A 21,579-nucleotide genomic window follows, 5' to 3' on the forward strand; every position below is an offset into this window, starting at 1 on the left:
TCCTTAGAAATTCTATCTAAGGATTTGTCAGTTTTGTTATCATTTCAAAGAAACAGCTATTAATGTCATTGATCCTTTCTTGTCTTTTAAGCCTCTATTTTATTTATTTCTGCTCTAATTTTTATTATCTCCTTCCTTCTATTGACTTTGAGCTTCATTTGTTCTTTTTCTAGTTCTTTTAGGTGTAATGTTGAATTGTTTATTTGCTATTTTTCTTGTTTCTTAGGGTAGACCTGTAATTTTATAAGCTTCCCTCTTAGTACTGCTTTTGCTGTATCCCATAGATTTTGGTATGCTGTGTTTTCATTTTCATTTGTATCCAAATATTTTTTGACCTCTCCTTTGATTTCTCAATTGATTCAATAGTTGTTTAGTAGAATAGTTGTTTAGTCTCCACATATTTATGACATTTCTAGCCTTCTTCTTGCAGTTGATTTCTAGTTTCATACCACTGTGGTTTGAAAAGATGCTTGATACGGTTTCAGTTTCTTAAATACATTGGGATTTGGTTCCCAACATATGTCTATCTTTAAGATTGTTCCATGTGCACTTCAGAAGAATATATATTCCGCTGGTTTTGGATGCAGTGTTGTATATCTATCTATTAATTCCATCTAGCCTAGTGTTTCATTTAAAGCCAATATTTCCTTGATGACTCAATCTGAATGATCTATCCATTGATATAAGTGGAGTATTAAAGTCCAATATTATTTTCTATTTCTTTTTTATTCTTTCCATAACATTGGTTTATAACATTGTCTAAATTTTGGGTGTACATCATTATATTTTGATTTTTGTGTAGATTATATCATGTCCACCAACCAAAGACTTAATTACAATCCATCACCATATGCACATTCTTAATCACCCCTTTTGCCCTCCTCCCACCCACTACCCTTCTGGTAACTACCAATCCAATCTCTGTCTCTATGAGTTTGTTTGTTGTTTTTAGATTCTATTTATGAATGAGATCATATGGGATTCGAGTTTCAACCCCGTGACTTATTTTGCTTAGCATTTACCTTCATGGTCCATCCATATTATCACAAATGACCATATTTCATACTTTTCTGTGGCTGAGTAATATTCCATTGTGTACATATACCACATCTTCTTTATCCATTTGTCCATTGATGGGCACCTAGGTTGCTTCCAAGTCTTGACTATATGAATAATGCTCCAATAGGTACATAGGTGTGCATGTATCTTTATGCATTCATGATTTCATGTTCTATGGATAACAACCTAGGATTGAAATAGCTGGCTCATATGGTGCATTTATTCTTAATTTTTTGAGGAATCTCCATAATATTTTCCATAGAGGCTTGACCAGTTTGCACTCTAAACAGCAGTATATGGAAGTTCCCTTTCCTCCACATCCTCTGAACACTTGTTATTTCCTGCCTTGTTAACGATAGCCATTTTGACGGGCATGAGGCAATATCTCATTGTAGTTTTGATTTGCATTGCCCTGATAATTATTGATGTTGAACATATATTCATGTGCCTGTTGGCCATCTGTGTATCTTCTTTGGAGAAATGTCTGTTCAGATCTTTTGCCTATTTTTAAATTGGGTTGTTCATTTTTTGTTGTTGATATGTATGACTTCTTTATATATTTTTGATATTAACCCCTTATCAGATATATGATTTGCAAATATCATCTCTCAGTAGTTAGGTTGTCTTTTCATTCTGTTGATGGTTTCTTTTGCTGTGCAGAAGCTTTTTAGTTTGATGTAGTCCAATTGGTTTATTTTTTCTATTGTTTCCCTTGCTCAGCCAGACATGGTACTTGAAAATAGACTACTAAGACTGATGTAAAAGTTCATAATACCTGTGTTTTCATCTACAAGTTTCACGGTTTCAGATCTTACATTCAAGTCTTTAATCCAATTTGAATTAATTCTTGTGTATGGCAAAAAATAATGGTCTACTTTCATTCTATTGCTTGTGGCAGTCCAGTTTTCAAAACACCATTTGTTGAAAAGACTTTCCTCTCTCCACTCTGTGTTCTTGGCTCCCTTGTTGATAATTAGTTTTCCATAGATGTGTGGGTTTATTTCTGGGCTCTCGATTCTTTTTCATTGATCTGTGTGTCTGTTTTTGTGCAACCACCATGCTCTTTTGATCACTACAGCTTTGTAGTATATTTTGAAATCAGGGAATATGATACCTCCAGCTTCATTCTTTTTTCTCAGTATTCCTTTGGCTCTTTGGGGTCTTTTGTCATTCCATACAAATTTTAGGATTCTTTCTTCTATTTCTGTGAAAAATGTCATTAGAACTTTGATAGAGATTCCATTGAATCTGCAGATACCTCTGTTAATTCTTCCTATCTAAGAGTGTGGAATATCTTTCCATTTCTTAGTGTCTTCAATTTCTTTCAACAATGTTTTATAGTTTTAGGTGTAAGGATATTCCAACTCTTTGGTTAAGTATATTCCTAGATATTTTATTCTTTTTGTTGCAATTGTAAATTGGATTATGTTCTTAATTTGTCTTTCTGCTACTTTGTTCTTAGTGTTTAGAAACACAACTTATTTTTTATGTTGATTTTATATCCTGCTATTTTACTGTATTCATTTATTATTTCTAAAAGTTTTTTAGTGGGTTTGTTAGGGTTTTTTTGTATATAAAATCAAGTCATCTGCAAATAGTGACAGTTTCACTTCTTCCTTTCCAATTTGGATCCATTTTATTTCTTTTTCTTTCATGATTGCTTTGGCTAGGACTTCCAATACTGTGTTAAATAAAAGTGGTGAAAATGGGCATCCTTGTCTGTTTCCTGTTCTTATTTTTTTGTAACTCTCTATTTCATTTATTTCTGCTCTGATTTTTATCATTTCCTTCCTTCCACTGATTTTGGACTTTGTTTGTTCTTCATTTGCCAATTCATTTGCTGCATTGTTAGATTGTTTATTTGGGATTTTTGCTGTTTGTTCAGGTAGGCCTGTATTGCTATAAAATTCCACCTTAGAACTGTTGTTTCTGTATGGCATAAGTTATGGCATGTCATATTTTCATTTTCATTTGTCTCCAAGCATTTTTTTATTTCTCCTTGGATTTTTTCATTGACCTAATCGTTGTTGAGTATCATCTTAATTAATCTCTACATATTTGTGGCTTTTCCAATTTTCTTCCTGAAGTTGATTTCTAGTTTCATACCTTTGTGGTCAAAAAAGATACTAGGTATTATTTAAATCTTCTTAAATTTATTGAGACTTGTTTTGTGGCCTAATATGTGATCTATCCTGGAGAACGTTCAGTGTGCATTTGAAAAGAATGTGTATTCTGCAGTTCTTAGATGGAATATTCTGTGTATATCTACTAAGTCCATCTGGTCTAATGTGTCATTTAAGTCCCATATTTCCTTATCGATCTTTTGTTTAGGTGATCTATCCCTTGGTGTAAGTGGAATGTTCAAGTCAACTACTATTATTGTGTTGCTGTCCATTTCTCCTTTTGTGTCTGTTAATAAATAAATGCTTTATATATTTAAATGTTCCTATGTTGAGTGCATAGATATTTACAAATGTTATTTCCTCTTGTTGTATTGTTCCTTTTTTCATTATGTAGTGCTCTTCTTTGTTTCTTCTTACTGTTTTTGTTTTAAAGTCAATGTTGTCTGATATAAGTATTGCTACTCCAGCTTTCTTTTCATTGCCTTTTACATGGATTATCTTTTTCCATCACAAAGTGAGTGTTTTTAGGTCTAAATATGTATGCAGCATAAATATGAGTTTTGTTTTTTTATCCAATTAGCCACCATATGCCTTTTGATAGGAGAATTAATCCATTAATATTTAAAGTAGCTATTGATAAGAATGTACTTGTTGCCATTTTGTTACTTTTTTTCTGGGTGTTTTCATAGTTCTCCTCTTTCTCTCTTCCCTTGTGGTTTGATGGCTTTATTTAGTGTTATGTTTGGGTTCCCTCCTCTTAAATTTTTGTGTATTTATTATAGGTCTCTGATTTGTGATTATTATGAGGTTCATCTATAATAGACTATGTATATGGCAACCTATATTAAGTTGATGTCCTTTTTTAGTTTGACATCTTGCTAAAAGCTCTACTCTTTTACTCCCCTCCCTCCACAGTTAATGTTTTTGTTATCATATCTAATCTCTCTTTTTTTGTGTGTGTATTCATTACCCTCATATCATGGCAATAGGTAATTTTAGTATTTTTGTCTTTTGACCTTCATATTAGCTTCATAGGTGATTTGTCTGCTACCTTTACTGTATATTTGCCTTTACCAGTGGTTTTATTGCTTTTTTTCATAATTTTCTTAATCCTATTTGTGGTTTTCTCTTTTCAATTTAAATACATCCCTTTAGCATTTTGTGTCAAGCTGGTTTCTTGGTGTAATCTCCTTTAGCTTTTGCTTGTCTGGGAAGCTCTTTATCTCTCCTTCCATTCTGAATGATAACCTTCCTGGATCAAGAATTCTTGGCTCTGTGTGTGTTTTTATTCAACACTTTAAATATATCATGCCAGTACTTTCAAGCCTGTGAGGTTTCCACTGAGAAGTCAGCTGATAGCCTTTGGAGTTTCCTTTGTATGTAACTTGTTGACTTTCACTTGAAACTTTTAGGATTCTCTCTTTATCTTTAATTCTTGACATTTTAATTGCAATATGTCTCAGTGTGGGCCTCTTTGGTTTTATCTTGCTGGTGCTCTCTGTGCTTCCTTTACTTGGATGTCTGTTTCCTTCCTTAGGTTAGGAAAGTTTTCAGCTATTATTTCTTCAAATAGATTGTTACCCCTTGTCTCTCTCATCTCCTTCTTGGACACATATAATACAGATGCTAGTGCACTTGATGTTGTCCCAGAGGTCCCTTAGACTGTCCTCATACTTTTTAATACTTTTTTCTTTATCTGTTCACCTTGGGTGACTTCCTGTAGTCTTTCGTCCATCTTCCTGATCCATTCTTCTGTATCATCTACTCTGCTATTGACTCCCTCTAGTGAATTTTTCATTTCCAGTATTGTCTTCTTCATTTCTGATTGGTTCTTTTATACATTGTCCAATTACTTGTTGAAGCTCTCATGAGTTCATTCATTTTCCTTCTAAGATAAATGAGCATACTTATAACTTTTAGTTTGTACTCTTTTTCAGGTGGGTTGTTTATCTCTGTTTCATTTAGTTTGTTTTCTGGGATTTTGTCCTGTTGCCTTCCTTGGAAGGTATTCTTTTGACTCCACATTTTGCCTCTTTCTTTGTCCTTTGTCTATGTATTAGGTATGTCAGTTGCATCTCCTGATCTTGGAGAGGTGACCTTATGTAAGAGATGCCTCATGAGACCCAGCTGTGTGCTTCCAGCTTGTCACCAATCCCAAATGTTCCAAGAGTGTCCCCTGTGTAGGCTACATGTGTCCTTCTGTTGTGGCAGGGTTGCTCCTGATGCAAGTGCCTTGGGAGGCTAGAGTGTTCCCTTGGCAAGCTGGTTGTAATGCTCAGCTGTTTGTGGCTGCTACGGAGCCTTCAGTCACTTTATTGCATATGGAGTGCCCTGGCCCAGTTGACTGCAAGGTCTAATAGCACACTCCTGTTGGAATTTTTCTGTTTGGTCCCCCAGCATGGCTATTTGCTAGGCTCAAGGGCGTACAATTGCTGTAGACCTCTGGCCTGCAATGCTGTTGTCAGCTCTCTCAAGATTGCAGCTGAGTGAGGCTGGCCTCAGGCATGGGAGCACCCAATTTTTTTAGGCTTTTGAAGGTGCGGCCAATTCCCTATGTGGCTGTGTGAGAAGCACAAGTCTGCTGCTGCTGACAAGCCCCACCATCTGCAGGGCCACACACGCCATCAACACAGTCCTGCCCCATCTGTGTGCCCCAACCCACTGAAGCAGATCCACTTACCCCACTGCAGCAGACCCAGTCACGCCACTACAGAGGCCCCACACACTCCACCAATGCAGGCCCACCCCTTGCACTTGCCCATCCATGCAGAGGCAGACCCACTCACCTCACTGCAGAAGTTCCAAGCACCCACCTATGATGGCCCACAAGTTGCCTGAGTGCTTGCTGTTGGGTGGAGCCAGTCCCTATGGTGGGCTGCCTGCTCTGGCTGAGTTGGGTTAAATCTGTGCTCTAGTTTGTGAGGTACATCCTGGGCTAACAGGCTAGTGGAAGAACTCCAATGCATCTGCCAGCATCTTTGTCAGCATGCCTGTACTAGGTCACAGTAATGGCTGCCACCAGTCTCATTCCTGGTGAGATCTCACCTCTCACCAAGATGCACCCAGAGGGTATCAAGTAAGTCTCTTTTTACCAAAGTACTGTACACCTTTCCTTCTGGTTATGTTAGCTTGCTTTCTGAAATGGGTGCATTTGTGCTTGGGCACTTTAAGAGCAGGCTTTTTTTCCTTATGTCCAATAGCTTTTCTGGTGGTATTCCCCATTATAGTTAATAGCCAGCATAGACAGATATTGTGATACTTATCTTGGTTGTGCTGAGTCCAAAAGCAGTTTATTGTGGTAAAGCTCCCTTTCGCAGATTCACCACTCCTCCAGGGAAGGCTAAGTATATTAGGACTGCTTCCAGCTGGCTGTGAAGCGCCATGGCTCAAAGGTGGCTTTTTTCTCTCCAGAAAGGAATTTCTGCCTCTTCCATCTCAGTCAGCATTTGTCCCTTGTTGTGAGGGTTCTTTCTAGTTTTTGGTTCTGTCTCAGGGGTAATTGTTCCAAGAGTAGTTGTAAACTTGCTGTGTCCATGAAAGGAGGTGAGTTCAGGGTCTGCCTATGCCACCATCTTGACAACATCTCCCACTACTATTATTCTGTTGCTGTCAATTTCTCCCTTTAGGTCTGTTAATAGTTGCTTTATATACTTTGGTGCTCCTATGACAGGTGCATACATATTAATAAATGTTATATCTTCTTGGTGCATTTTCCCCTTTACCATCTTTGTCTCTTGCCTTTTTGGCTCAAAGGCTATTTTGTCTTAGATAAATTTGGCTACGCTCACTTTCATTTGGTTGCTTGGAGTATCATCTTCCAGCTCTTCATATTGAGCCTATTCTTTTCTTTAGAGCCAAAATGGCTCTCCTGGAGGCAGCATATTGTTGAGTCTTGTTTTTTAATCCTTCCAGTCACTCTGTGTTCTTTGGTGAATACAATCCATTTACATTTAGGGTGATTATTGATATGTAAGTGGTTAATACTGACATTTTATGTTATTTTTTTCTTGTTGTTCTATATTTCCATTGTTTCTTTTTCCTTGTATTTCTGTTGGGTAGTTTTCTGTGATGTGTGTTTGAGTTTCTTCGTTTTTCTGTGATATGTGTCTGAGTTTCTTCTTTTTTCATGTTTCATGTCTCTACTCTAAATTTTTATTTTTTGGTTACCATGAGGTTTGTATAAAAGTTCTGATAGATAAGATAGTCCTTTTTCTGCTAATAGAATCTTATCTCCATTAGACTAAGCAAGTTCTGTCTTTTTCCTCTTTCACGTCTATGTTTTTGTTGTCACAAATTATGCGTTTTGAATTATGAGTTTGTTACCAAATTGAAGTGGTTATAGTTATTTTTAATGCCTCCTTTCCCTTTAACCTTTATGTTATAGTGAAGTGTTTACCTACTTCTTCTGATATAGAGTTTCAGTTTTCTGATTTTGTTGGTCTATTTATCACTTTGCTTAAATCTTTGTTTACCTTTGCCTTTTTGTCTCAGGTAGGAGAGCCCTTTTTGAGATTTCTTGCAAGGAAAATCTAGTGGTGATTACTCCCTCAGCTTTTGTTTGTCTGTAAAAGCCTTTATTTCTCCTTCATATTTGACAGATAACTTTGCTGGGTAGAGTATTCTTGGCTGACAGGTTTTATCTTTAATTATTTTGAATATATGATTTCCCTCTCTTCTGACCTGTTGAGCATCTTGTGAGAAATCCTCTGATAGCCTAATGGGGTTCCTTTTTAGGTTATTATTTTCTGCTCTCTGGCTGTTGTTAATATTCTTTGTCATTGATTTTGACAGTTTTAATGTAATGTTTGCTCTTATTATCTGTTATTTATTTCTTTAAATAAGCTCTTTGCTCCCTTCTCCCACTCTTTTCCTTGTTGGATACCCATTATCTTTTTGTTGCTTTTCCTGATTGAGGGAGATATTTCTCATAACATTTCTCCATTTTTGAAAAAAATCGTAGGTCTCTCTTCTTTTTTCTTTTTTTTTTGAGGACGATTAGCCCTAAGCTAACATCCACCCCCAATCCTCCCTTTTTTGCTGAGGAAGATTGGCCCTGAGCTAACACCCATGCCCATATTCCTCTACTTTATATGTGGGATGTCTGCCACAGCATGCTTGATAAGTGGTGCATAGGCCCATGCCTGAGATCCAAACTGGTGAACCCTAGGCTGCCAAAGTGGAACACATGAACTTAACCACTACTCCACCATGTCAGCCCCTCTTTCTCTCATTGTTCACCTGAATCATTTCTAGATTTCTGTCTTCAAGCTTACTAAGTCTTCCATAGGGTTTGCTGTGTTTTCAGTGACTTTTTACTTTATTCTTTATCTCATTTATTGTGTTCTCCAGCTCCAGAATTTATTTGGTTCTTTTTTAGAGTTTCAGTCTCTTTCATGAGTTACTCCTTCTGTTCATTAATCTTATTCCTGAGCTCACTGAGCTGTTTTTCTGAGTTTATTGTAAATGATTGAGTTTCTCTATGAGGACTATTTTGAATTCCCTGTCAGTTAGATGACAACCTTCCATGACTTCAAGTTTGGTTTCTGGAAAATTGTATGTTCTGTTTGTAATACAGTGTTACCATAGTTTTTCATGATGCTTGATGTGTTTTTCCTCTGCTGGTGCATTTATGGCAACAAACACCTTTCTTATTTGGGTACAGCTTTGTTTACTTTGATTCTGAGCTGCTTCTGTTTGTGTTTGAGAGCCTGTGCTTTCCATATTCATCTCCCTCTGCCAAAGGCATCATCAGTGCCCTCCTTATGCTGCTTGTGCCCCTGAGCTTGCTGGTACCTTGATGATTACAATGTGCAGTCGTGGGTTTTACCACCAGGGCCACCAGGCTGGTGAGCACCTCTGCTGCTTCTGGGTTGCTTAGGTCACTGGTTTCCCCACTGTGACACAAGGAGGGGGAGAGTGAGGCAGAAGCCAAGGTGCTGGGCACCCCCACCACATCTGAGTTTGTTGGGTCTGCAATTCCTGCTGCTATGGTGGAGGGCAAAAATTGCAGGCATCACTGCAGCTGTCAGGGAGCAGAGTCATGGGCTCCTCTTTTGCTGTTACCTGGTTCTCTGCAGGCTCTGTATGGGCTCAGGCACTGCTGCCCCTGAGTTTTCTGGGGGTGCTAACACCACTGCCAGCAGAGGCACTGGGTTTGCAGTGCCATTGCCACTGCTGGGTGGGCTGGGGTCATGGGTGACACTGCCATCACCATGGAGGGAGGGGTACCTGGATCATGAGTGCTACTGGAGGTCCTGAAGCCTCTGGTCTCAGGTGCCAGCTTGGTTCCTAGAACCTCAGGTCACAAGCACACTGCTGCTTCTTGGGCCCAGGGTCTTGTATGCTGCCTCTGCTGCTATAAGGGTGGTGTCAGTGGTGCTGCCACTGGGGAGAAAGAAGGGAATGGGTCATGGGCACTGCAGCAGTTCCTGAAGCCTCAGATTGCAGGCACCACCCACCCTGCTGGGGGAAAGATAAGGGCATGATCCATGACTGCCACTTTGGTTTCTGCATTCTTCAGTCTCAGGCATCAGGATGATTCCTAGAACCTCAGGTCATGGGCACCAGTGCCACTGCCAAAAATGTTGGGATCTTGGATGCAGCCCCTGCTGCTGGGAGGGTTGGAGTTGAAGGCACACTGCCACTGGAGGAGGGGTAGGGGAGTTGATCACAGGTATCATAGTGGTTCTTGGAGTTTCCAGTTGTGGGCCCATCAGAAGTTCCTGGTGCCTCCAGGAGCATAGGCTGCCTGGGTTCCTGGGGCCTCTGTTCATGGGCATTACCATAGTTCCTAGGCCTCTGGTCGCAGATATGGCCGCAGTTTCTGGAACATCCTATCTTGGAAGCTGCCACTACTGCTCTTTTGGTTCTGCTGCCTCCAGGAGGTCCAGTCCACTCACCATCAGATGTGTAGATGTATGGATCTCCAGGCATTCTGGTGTGCTATGCAGAGAGTCCTTTGTTGATCTATGGATGTCCTACTGGTTGGAACTTAGAAGGGAGATACAAAGGAAACATGATGCTGACGTCGCTCTTCATTTTTTTGTTCCTCTGTTTCATTTATCCTATCTTCAATTATTCAAATATTTTTTATAATCTATTTTAATTTATCTGTTGTATTTTCAGTTGAACTTCTTTGCATTATATATTTATTTTCTCTAGGGATTATAATATAAATCCTTAACTTTGCACAATTTATTTATTATCATACCACTTCATGTAAAATACAGAAAAGAGGCTAAATGTCACTCTAGAAAAAATGCTTCTTAATAAAGTAAATAACAGGTTTTTGTCAACTTTATTAATGTAGCTTTCAAAACAATTGGGACAGAAAATAAACTGCACTTAGCACTTATATAATGCATTATATTTGTCTGCTGTGTGATATAGGTCAGAAGGAGTCTGAAGATGAAATTGAAGATGAGGAATTGGATGCCAGTTTTAGGATATCAGTGTTCAAACTACCCATACATACTACAGATTCATTGAAGTATGCTCAAGTATTGAAAAAGAAAGAACAAGATTCTTTTCCTCTATATGCCCAGCCACTTCCCACCATTCATCCAAAACCAGCAATTAAAAAAAAAGACATGCTGTTGAAGAGGAATGTAAGTAGAGAGTTTTTTACAACACACAGAGCTGGTATAAAACTCCAAACACTTTGTGATATTGATAAATATTATTCAGAACAAAAGAAGCAGGAAATCCATAACAACAAAGCAACAGCTGTAACCACGGCGCAAGTTGCTCAAGAAAGAGTTAGCTTAACTGTTCAAGAAAATTTAAATAAGAAAAAGTATGATGCACAAAAACTAACTGCAAAAGCTAATGAGGCAATTCAGCAAAGGTTACAACAACTTTTGCAGGACAGACTAAACTACCTTGAAGAAGTTCGAAAGAGGAGAGCTCTGTTTCTAGAAGATAAAAAACAAAGGGCTGAAGAACGTTTATTAATTCAAAATTTAAATAATGAGCGCACTCTTTTGGCCAAAGGAATGATGAAAATGGCCAGATCGAAGAAGAATCAGGCTACCTTAAACAAGAAAATTCTGATTGTTCAGCAAAAACTAGAAAGAGAAGAATATCGAAGGGATTTACTGAAAAAAATGAAGGAAACTAGGTAAGTACAGTTTTGCTATAATAGAAGCTTTTACATCAATTGCATGTGAATATTGCATACTAAATGTTGAGATCTAGTGAACAGTACTTTGTTTATAACATGATACATTATACTTTGGAAAATAGAAACAACAACAAAAGAGGAAAAATATGTCCCAATATATTACCAAAGATGAGACAATAAAACAACTATCTTCTCCACCCCCAACCTTATCCAACAAAACTTGCTTCTTAATTAATGGTTGTTCTTATCATAAATGGCATCATCCTTAGCCTCTTGACCAGTGCTAGAAACCTCAGTCTTTTACAACTCAATCTCCCTCATTGCCAACGTTTCCCTATTCATTTTACTTCTAAAAGGAGTCTCAGACGGATCCTTCCTTTTCGCTCCCACTTCTATTCCAATTCAGATTCTCATAATCCCTCTAAGAATATACATTATCCTTCCAATTGAGAGCTCCATCTCCATTCTCCATCCTTTCTTCAACCTATATCTGTTTTCCAGCCTACAAATATCAACTGTCTTTTAAAATTAAGTTCTGATCATGTCATTTCCTACTAAAGTATGTTGGTACCTTGCAATTGCCTACAGAATAAAATCTAATCTCTTCTGAGTGGCATTTCGGACAACATGCTCTGTTCCAGTCTATCTAGACTCATCTCACTAACTTTTCTGTTATAGCCTCCTCCCTTTTTCCCTAATAGCACTCTTTGCTCCAAACAGACTAAATTTTTCACCACTCCCTACCCAACTTTGTACTTTTTTATCCCTAAAGCATTATTGCTACTATCCCCTTTTTCCTTAAATATGTACCCTGCAAGGACACTACATGCCTACAAGATTGCTGTTGTCTACATATTATTATGCAACACAAGCTTATATGTTATTGTGAAAATTAGAATACTTTGGGGTGTCAAAGTGGTGAAAGGCTAGTGCCTGTACATGAAGGAAAAGGCACTCCCTTCTCCAGGGAAACACATCACTAGTGGCTGATGCTTGGCTGAGTGTAAATGTAATTCACCCTTATTTGCCGCCATCCTGCAGTGCATGAGCTGTACAACCACTGACAGAATTCATCATTTTATTATCCATCCTTTAGTAACCAACTGAAATGGAACATTCACTTTTAATCTCTCCACAACTGCTCTTCCAGTCTGAATTAGTCTTTTTCATTTGGTGGTGCTCACTAGCATTTTATTTAGATCTCAATTGTAGCAGTTATCACAAGAGGGCCAGCATCAGGTTAGCTTGTGTAGTCCTTTATAAGATAATTTGGTGTATTTTTCCATTTCAGTGCCTCCTACAGTACATAGTTTCCAAAATCTATTCAATAATTAGTTATTGAAGAAAATTGGTAAAAATCTCAGTTTTTAAATTAGTAATTAGTAAGCACAATTAAATCATATAATAGCCTCTGGGATGGGTGGCTGTTTTTAATATATTTGTTTTCAATACTTAAGCCATTGGAGTGAGAAACAATGCATTTTTTTTCTGAATGTTTGTATAGTGAAGATATGTAATCAGAATTATTAAAAATATACTAAAAATATAACTAACCAAGCTATAAAAATAGCTTCACTAGTCATTATAATAGGAATCTGTCTTAGAACAAGCACTTATTTCATGACAATAAATTTATCCTGCACATTTTTTTTGGTCCCTCTGTGATCATTGGCATTTCTACTAGGGAGTACTTACTTCAATTGAAATCATTCAAATAGTAACTCACTTCATCTATTGAACATGCCAGGTGATGCAGAGACATAAAGATAATTTCACTCCAAGAAATTGAAAATCTAGGTGGGAGATAAGTCATCAGCCAATAAGACTGCAAAAGTTAAGTGATAATACAAGGAATAATAGAAAAAAATATCAAGGAACAGAATGAAAATTTTCACTTAAATGATAGGTAATAAATAGGTGAGAGTAATCTAGGAAACCTACAAAGAGAAGTCTTAACTAAAAGTCAAAGTGTTAATTCATTTCAATTCTCCTCTATAGCCTCATACAAAAATTAATAAGATATTCCTGATTCTCTAAGAACTCTCAGTCTGGTGGCAAATATAAGCCATATTTGAATTATTACAAAAAGTAGAAGTAGGAAAATTACAGTTGTCAATTAGAATTTGGAAAAGCAGAGAGATGAGGGGAAAGCATTGTTGACAGAGGATGAGAAAAATTGGAAAGTTCAGAATAGGTAACATGGGAGGTGAGGGAGGAGGTAGTGATTATTGCTCTGAGTATAGCAAAAGTTTTATGAAAGAGAGTAACTGAAGGTGTGATTGCTTAGGGAACATTAAACTGGATTAGAAAGGGCCTCTAAATCTCAGTGGACAGTCACATGGTAAAGACCACTAGGAATTCTACCAGAAAAAAACCAATGCACTTTAAGCACACATTTTACCATAGATCCTTCTTTTCAAGAAATATCTCAGAACACACTTTGGACAAAGCTGTCTCAAACAAATGCAAAAACTTTTAAATTGTTCCGTGATGAAAAGTTTTAAATTTTAAACTAAACTTAGTGAGGAGGCTCTGAAAATTAGTATTGATTCAAAATATTTTAACCTACATTTAGTAAATTTAAATTTCATTAGTTGTCAAAGGATGTATTTTTATTGAGGTATACTTGATATATGACATTAGTTTGAGGTGTACAACATAATCTTTTGATATTTGTATATATTGTGAAATGATCACCATAATAAGTCTAGTTAACATCCATCACCATATATGGTTACAAATTTTTTTTTTTATGATGAAAACTTTTAAGATGTATTCTATCAGTAACTTCCAAATATTCAATACAGTATTATTAACTCTAGTCACCGTATTGTACATTATATCCCCATGACTTACTTATTTTATAACTAGAAGTTTGTATCTTTTGACCACCTCCACCCATTTCACCCACTCCCCACCTCTTGCCTCTGGCAACCACCAGTCTGTTCTCTGTACCCATGAACTCAGTTGTTTTGTTTGTTTCTTTTACATTCCAGATGTAAGTGAAATCATACAGTATTTGTCTTTGCCTGTCTGACTTATTTCACTCAGTATTATGCCCTCAAGTTCCATCCATGTTATTGCAAATGGCAAGATTTCCTCCCTTTTTATGGCTGAATGATAGCCATTGTATATATACCACATTTTCTTTATAAAGGATGTTTTTTAGGAACACAAATCCATGACTCATATAAATATAAAATCAACATGTCAAAGATTTTATTTGACTCTTTAATTAATGAAGGTACCAGTAAGATATCACAAGCAGTTCAAATGAGTATTCTAAGAGCATGCATATATAGGCAATCAGGAATGTCAAAATAATTGGTCGTTATCCACTAGAATCAACTTTAACTCCATTGGACAAAATTCATTTACATTTCTATATGCAAGAATCATTCGCACTACTCATAGTGTTCCTCAACTTACAGAGCTGTAAAATAGCTCAAAGAGATTGAAAGACACAGATAACTCTGAAGGGTACACTAGATAGGACCCCCAGTAATTTTTTTTTTACCTTTCAAAGTTTTCAACACAATTTTTTCTGATATTAGATTGAAACTTATCAGTGACAGTTTTATCTTGGTGATATTTTAAGTGGCCAAACTATGTAAATACATCTAAGCCTTGTCTAGAAATACTTAGAGATCATTATAGCTGCTAATGTCATTTACATTTTTAAATGTTATCATTTAAAAACATAGTTTGTGCTGAGAAGGAGTATAAAATAAGGAGAAGAGTGTATTTGCCTTTTCCTAGTTGTAAGCAATTTTTAAACTATTTACTGAAGTACTTTACATACTATCTTTTTAAGTGTGAAAAATATTTTATATTTATGTCCTCCAAAATTTAAAAATATTTTCCTTAATGTATGTGTGTGTAAGAGATTTTTGGAAATAATTGTTCTATGATTTAATAAAAAATATACTTTGAAAAAGAGAATGAAAGCTAGTTGGTATACCAAAATACAAATTTAGTGTAAATCAATGTTAGAGAAATTTAATCAGCTTAGTTTTATTACAGCAAATTGAATGTCTGGCCATCCTTAATTTGTAGAGGATATAGATTCAAGTGAACTTCCTAATGTATCTTACTGAATTATCTTCTCTTGCAAGCTGCTGCAAAGATACTATCCTTGAAAGCACACAGGAATAAGGCAATGTTCTGGTTATATCAGTAGTGTGTCCTAAAAGGCATTATTGAGTTTTATTACAAATGTTTTCAAATAGAGATTGAGTATCAACATGTTGAAAAGTGCTGTGACTCAAAAAAGTAGAGACTGTCTAGAGATTTTCAGTTTGTTTTCTGCTGGTGATTCTTCATTAACTTATCAAACACTTGACATAAAAGCATCCTGATGAATCTTAATTACTAGTGAAGTCATTATTGAGAATATAGCTCCTTGATCCTTCTGTGGAATGAGGGATAATGAAAGAAGAAAGGAACTATAAAACTCTAGCTTAGGAAGTTGATAAAAATACCTACAGAGATATTTAAGAATGAATTAAAACGAGACTTTGAAATGAAAGAACTTATATATCAAGTAAAAACTGATCATGAATTTCCCAAAATATTCTTGTCCATACTCTGAAAAAGTGATGATACTGCTCAGGTCAGAACAGCAGGGTGTCCATTTTCAAGTAGAGTATCAATTAACATGGAATATTTGGCATATAAGGCAGTTATCCAGTTACATCATCTTCTACTCCTCCTTATTTTGATCATCAGACCTCCTAGACTATGCTCTTCATTTGCTGTGGTCTTCATATCCTGAGTTATAAAGCTTTTCTCCATCCAACTTCTGCCATAATCGTGATTAACTTCTAAATTTATAAGAACAACCCTCCCAATTGCCCAACCTAAACATTTTTGGATCCCAACAACCTTTAAACTCATTTCCATAGACACATAAAAGCCCCCTCTTGGAACTGCCTCACTTGGGACTGCCCCACTTCTTAAATTTTAAACTCTTATATACTTGTAAATGGCTAAAATCTTCTATCTTTTCAAATATTTCCTTCCTTTACTTTTCCCACATGTATTCTTCGAATATATTGTGACAGTCACCCCTCAAATAACCTTCCTTATAGACTTCTTTTCATTTTTAGTGTAACTTCCAGGGTTCTTCAATTCAGTTATTCTTTTCTCCATTCCATTCACTGTCTCTGAAGGTCCTTCTTTTCATTGCCTCCACCATGCTAACCACCCCAACTCCTACCTTGGAACAATCTAAGTATCTATCTTCACTTCTTGTATTCAGGTAAAAACATTTGACAACATCACTGACTTGTAGATTTATGCTGATGTTAATTATATGGCCTCTGACTTTAGCTATTCCCTTAGGTGCTTGTTCTTTCTTTTATTACCTACAAAAGTGATGTGCAACCTTCATCAACTATAGAGCTTCCTTTCCAAACACCACCTCTGACCTATCCTTTTCAGCAAGCCAATTTATCTATTTCCTAAAGAAATTTTAGGCCTTAAGCTTGACATCATTCAACTTTCTATATCCATATTTATAAAATTCTACATATGCTATATTTAATAACTTCTTTTTCTAACTGTCCCAGGACTAGGTTCTTCATTTTCCTGTTAAAAGCTCATAATTCCTCTGCTTGTGCTCTTAGAAGGCTTGAAATTGGGTAATGAAATGCCTCTGCACTAGGCAGAATTATGGCCCCCCAGAAGATATCATGCCCTTATCCTTAGGACTATGAATATAAGATACCACACTCCTGCATATACTGTCCTACACGACAAAAGGGACTCTGCACATGTAATTCAAGGTACTAATTTATGGACTTTAAAATAAGGAGATTATCCTGAATTATCCAGGTAGGCCCTATGTCTATCACATGAGCCTTTAAAGGCAGAAGAGAAAATCAGATTCAAAGTAGGAGGATTTGATATGACATTGCTAACTTGAAGATGGAGGGGGTTATGTGGAAAGAGTGAGAAGAAAATGAATTCTGGCAATAACTAGCAGTCTTGGAAAGGAGACCTCAAGATCTGGATGAGAATCACAGTAATGGCTGACACTTTGGTTTCAGCCTTGTGAGAACCTAAGCAGAAAACCTGACTGGGCCATACTCTGCCTAGACTTCTGACCCATGGAAATTATGAGATAATAAATGATTGTTGTTGTAAACCAATACATTTATGATAATTTGTTACATAGCAATAGGAAATATGGACTCTTAACTTTGTTCTTCCTTTTTCAAGATTGCTTTGGTATTCCAGGACCTTTACATTTCCATATAAGTTTAAATTTTAATAAATTCAAAATACCTAAATTTAATACATTTAAAATAAATCATAATCTAAATTTAATCTCATATATTTAAACAAATTTAAATGTTAATTTCCACCCAAAAGGCTCCTGGCATATTAATTTGGATTACATTGACTCTATAGATAAATTTGGGAAGAATTGATATTTAATAGTATTGTCTTCTAATCCTTGAACATGATATAACTCTCCATTAATTTAGGTCTTCTTTAATTTTTTTTCTGACAATATTTTAACATTTTCAGGCATGGGCCTTGTATATCTTTTGTAAACTTATGGCTAAGTATTTTACGTTTTTTTGATAGTATTGTAACTGGAATTTCTTTCATAATTTCACTTTTCAACTGTTTGATTCTGGTATATATAAATACAATAGATTATTGTGTTTCTCAATCTTTAATTCTTTTAAATAATTGGTCTTTTACATTTTGTGCACAGTTTATAACTGTTATCTTTAGAAGGGCTATTTCAATACATGTCTTAGACTTAATTAGTACCATTAATTACATCTCCAAAGTCCCTTTTCTTATGACTTCTTCTCTGCTACATGTCCAGACATGACTACTCTCCAGACCTCCAGACTCAAAATAGTTTTAACTAATTTCATTGAGTGATTATTAAATGACAGGCATTCCTCTAAGGATTTTAAATGTATTAGCTCATTTACTCCTTACTAAACCCTCTGAGTTGGATTGTCCCTTCTTAAAGATGAAGATAATGATGCAGACAAAGCTTAAATAAATTGTCCAGATTCACTCAATAACTTGCAGATCTGGGTTTCAAACCCAAGCACAGTGGCTTCACTACCTATACTTTTACCTGTAAGCCATTGTTTCTCTATATTCAGCTCCCTGGGCATCACCACAGGGATAGCCAGACTCTTTAAATTCAATATTACCAAAACAGAACTCCAATCTTTCTCCCCATCTGGCTCTTCCTACGTTTCCTACCCTGATGAATGCCACCATCTAGTAAAAGGAAGTATTAAATGTCAGGCACTCCTCTAAGGATTTTAAATATATTAACTTAGTTCAATAAGTTGCAGACTTTCTAGACTTAGTCCTCTCTTCTGCTCCCCATGTTCAGATTTTTGAGTACACCTAAATAGAAATAGAGGGCTCCATGACTGAGTCTAAGCCTGTTTCTCCAGGCTTGTCTGCTCCACTGTTCTCCTTATCAGAACTGTATGACCCAGAGAATTGTAGTGTTGTCACTTCTTGGAGCATGTCAAGCTATGCTACCTTCTCCACCTTTATTTTAGCTAGTCATGCTATATAAGTAAATGTGCATGAACAAAATATTCTTGCCCTCCACTTTCTGCCTGGAAAATACCTATCTTTCAAGGTTAAGTTCAAGGGTTATTTCAACTCTGGAGCCTTTCCTATCTTCCCTCACTCTGTTCTCCAGGTTATATTTACTAATTTTTTCATCATGCCTCACTCTGCCTTATTACATAGTACTTTCATTATGCTACTATAATATTTCATCTGTATATTCATAAACCTTTATTTCTCTTTACTTTCTATAAGCTTCTCTCACTTATGTCACGTCATATTTATCTTTATGTTTTCAGCGTCTAGAGATAGTGCCAAGCATTATAATACATAACTATTGAATGAATGAAGATGAGTGAATGAATTTGCTAAGGCCATGGCATTTCCCAGCTTTGACAGAGTAACCTGGTTCACCTTTCTCTAACATAATGAGAGTCTTAGTCTGCTAGGGCTGCCTTAACAAATTACTGGGTGGTTTAAACAACAGAAATTTATTTTCTCACACCTCTAGAGGCTGGAAGTCCAAGACCAAGGTGTTGCCAGGTTTGATTTCTCCTGAGGCTTTTCTAGGCTTTGCAGATGGCTGCCTTTTCACTGTGTTGTCACACAAGGCCTTTGTTCTGGGTGTGCACAGCGTTGGTGTCTCTTCATCTTCTTTATGGACACCACTCATATTGGATTAGGGCCTCCCATATGATCTCATTTAGATTCATTATCCCTTCCAGTCCCTGTCTCCAAATACCAGTCACATTCTAAGGTACTAGGGGTTAGGACTTCAACACATGAATTTGGGGGTTGGGAGCACAATTTAGTCCATAACAGAGTCCTAGGAGAAGCTTCTGTTAGTGAAGCTTAAGTAAAAGTTCTGCACATCATGGCAGAGTATGGTTTGGATGCCCTTTAGGAATCTAAGTTAGGGTTTGTGAGAATTCTCAGTTACAGCCAATAAAAAGCTTAGTAATATTGCCCAATATGAATATTATTGAGTGGTAAAATAAAATTCTGTGCAGTAAGTGGAGTTCTATCTATTTCTCATTTGTGTATATCTATTTTGAAGATATCTGATTATCATTAACAATCTGATTGATTGTTATGGTTTTAGTCATTTAAAAGTATCTCATTGTGTTACCTTTCTTTTTACCTCTTAGGGCTCAAGAAACACACAAAAGACACTGTGAAGAAAAATTTGTTATTGATATGCTTGCCTTTCAGAAAGCTTGTGAAAGACTCCAAGATGCTAAAACAAAAGTTGCAATTGTGAAAACGAATTTAGTCTTTAAAGTTCCCCATGGAGTGACAAAATGAACCAATGTCAGATCACACCCTACGATCATTTTGAATTATAGGCATTATTTTTAGTTAAAGGACTTTGAAACAATACTATGAAAGAAAAAATACTCTATGTCACAAGATGGATTTGTATTTAAATCTTATAAAAATATAAAGAATAATTAAAATGTTTCTCTTTTTGATCATAATTTAACTGAAATCAAATTGACTTGGGACCCCCAAAAGCTTCCTTATATATCAAGATGTCCAAGCAACAATTAAAACTGATTTTATTTATTGCAAGAAATATTGCAAAGGCATTGCTTATATTGTTTAATATTATGAGTATAGCAATTCATAAGCTATTTTCAGTTTCTTTGGCAACCTTAGCATAGTAATTTCTGCCCCAGCTGCTGACTTTTATTAAGACACTGTATACTTTGATTAATTTCATTACCTGCTTGCAGATATTTAATTATATTTCCTGTTTATTTTTTGAAAATGATTTCTGAATTTATTTTTTCAAAATAAATGTTTCACCATTATATCAGTGATTCATGCTCTTATAAAAATTCAGAAAACATGAAATATAAAAGGGAAGTTAAACCTTCCTATTAACTTCCTTGGAGATTGTAAGATTTTTGTATTTTTGCATTCTATGTATTTTATATGTGGGGGCATAAAGGAGAGAGAAGGCACATGTAATTATGTAATTGTGATCATAAAGTACATAGAAATGGCATATATTAATTTCAAATCTATTTAGTACATACTCATGGTGTAAAATTTGAAAAATAAAGAAAAATTTTTAAAAAGACAAAATTCTTTGTAAAATTTGTCAATTTTCAACAGTGTTTTCATATATCTAGAAGATAAATGTCTCACTATGATTATGACATTGCTTACTTAATACAACATAGTTAATGCCATTCAAAATTTCTCTTTAATAGTCACCAGTTACCTTCTTTTAAAAATTCTCTAATTTTATTAGTCTATGGTAAATTTCCAAAAATTGAGTATATTACAACAGCAGTTATTCAGTTGTGCTCCTATGATGGACTGCTAAAAAATGCTGGTGATATTTTCCTAATTTTCTATCTAAATCCATGGCACCAGCTCTCACTTTCCTGTTAATTTGTGGATAATTAATGAGCAAATCATATCAGTATTTTTCATTATTCTTCAAAAAGAATAAAAGGAGATACTGTGAGGTGGTGAAAAGCATGGCATATGTAGGTTCTCATAACAAGTTAGGCAATAATTTCTCTGTTACCCTAGTTTTCTGTTCCGCATTTGGAAATAATATGTATCTTTTTGGGGATTCAATGAAAATAATAATCCATTTCATATATTATTACTATGAGACTTAAATGAGAAAAACACAAAACAACACAATGCCTTCCACAGAGGGAGCCTTTAATAAAGGTAAGTGTGTAGAAGTGG

The 21,579-nt window shown here is 35.9% G+C and overlaps 1 protein-coding gene across 1 annotated transcript in view; it reads left to right on the forward strand.

Moving 5' to 3' along the window:
- Positions 1-20,958, forward strand: part of LRRIQ3 (leucine rich repeats and IQ motif containing 3) — a 205,454-nt gene extending 184,496 nt beyond the window's left edge. Inside the window, exons 7-8 of the mRNA XM_001497830.6 lie at positions 10,572-11,301; positions 20,016-20,958. Coding sequence (XP_001497880.4) covers positions 10,572-11,301; positions 20,016-20,172 — 887 coding nt within the window. The 3' untranslated portion in view covers positions 20,173-20,958. The remainder of the gene's footprint in view (positions 1-10,571; positions 11,302-20,015) is intronic.
- Positions 20,959-21,579: the final 621 nt, after the last annotated feature.

This window comes from Equus caballus, chromosome 5 (genome assembly GCF_041296265.1).
Source record: "Equus caballus isolate H_3958 breed thoroughbred chromosome 5, TB-T2T, whole genome shotgun sequence".
In the NCBI taxonomy this organism is placed as follows: Eukaryota; Metazoa; Chordata; class Mammalia; order Perissodactyla; family Equidae; genus Equus; species Equus caballus.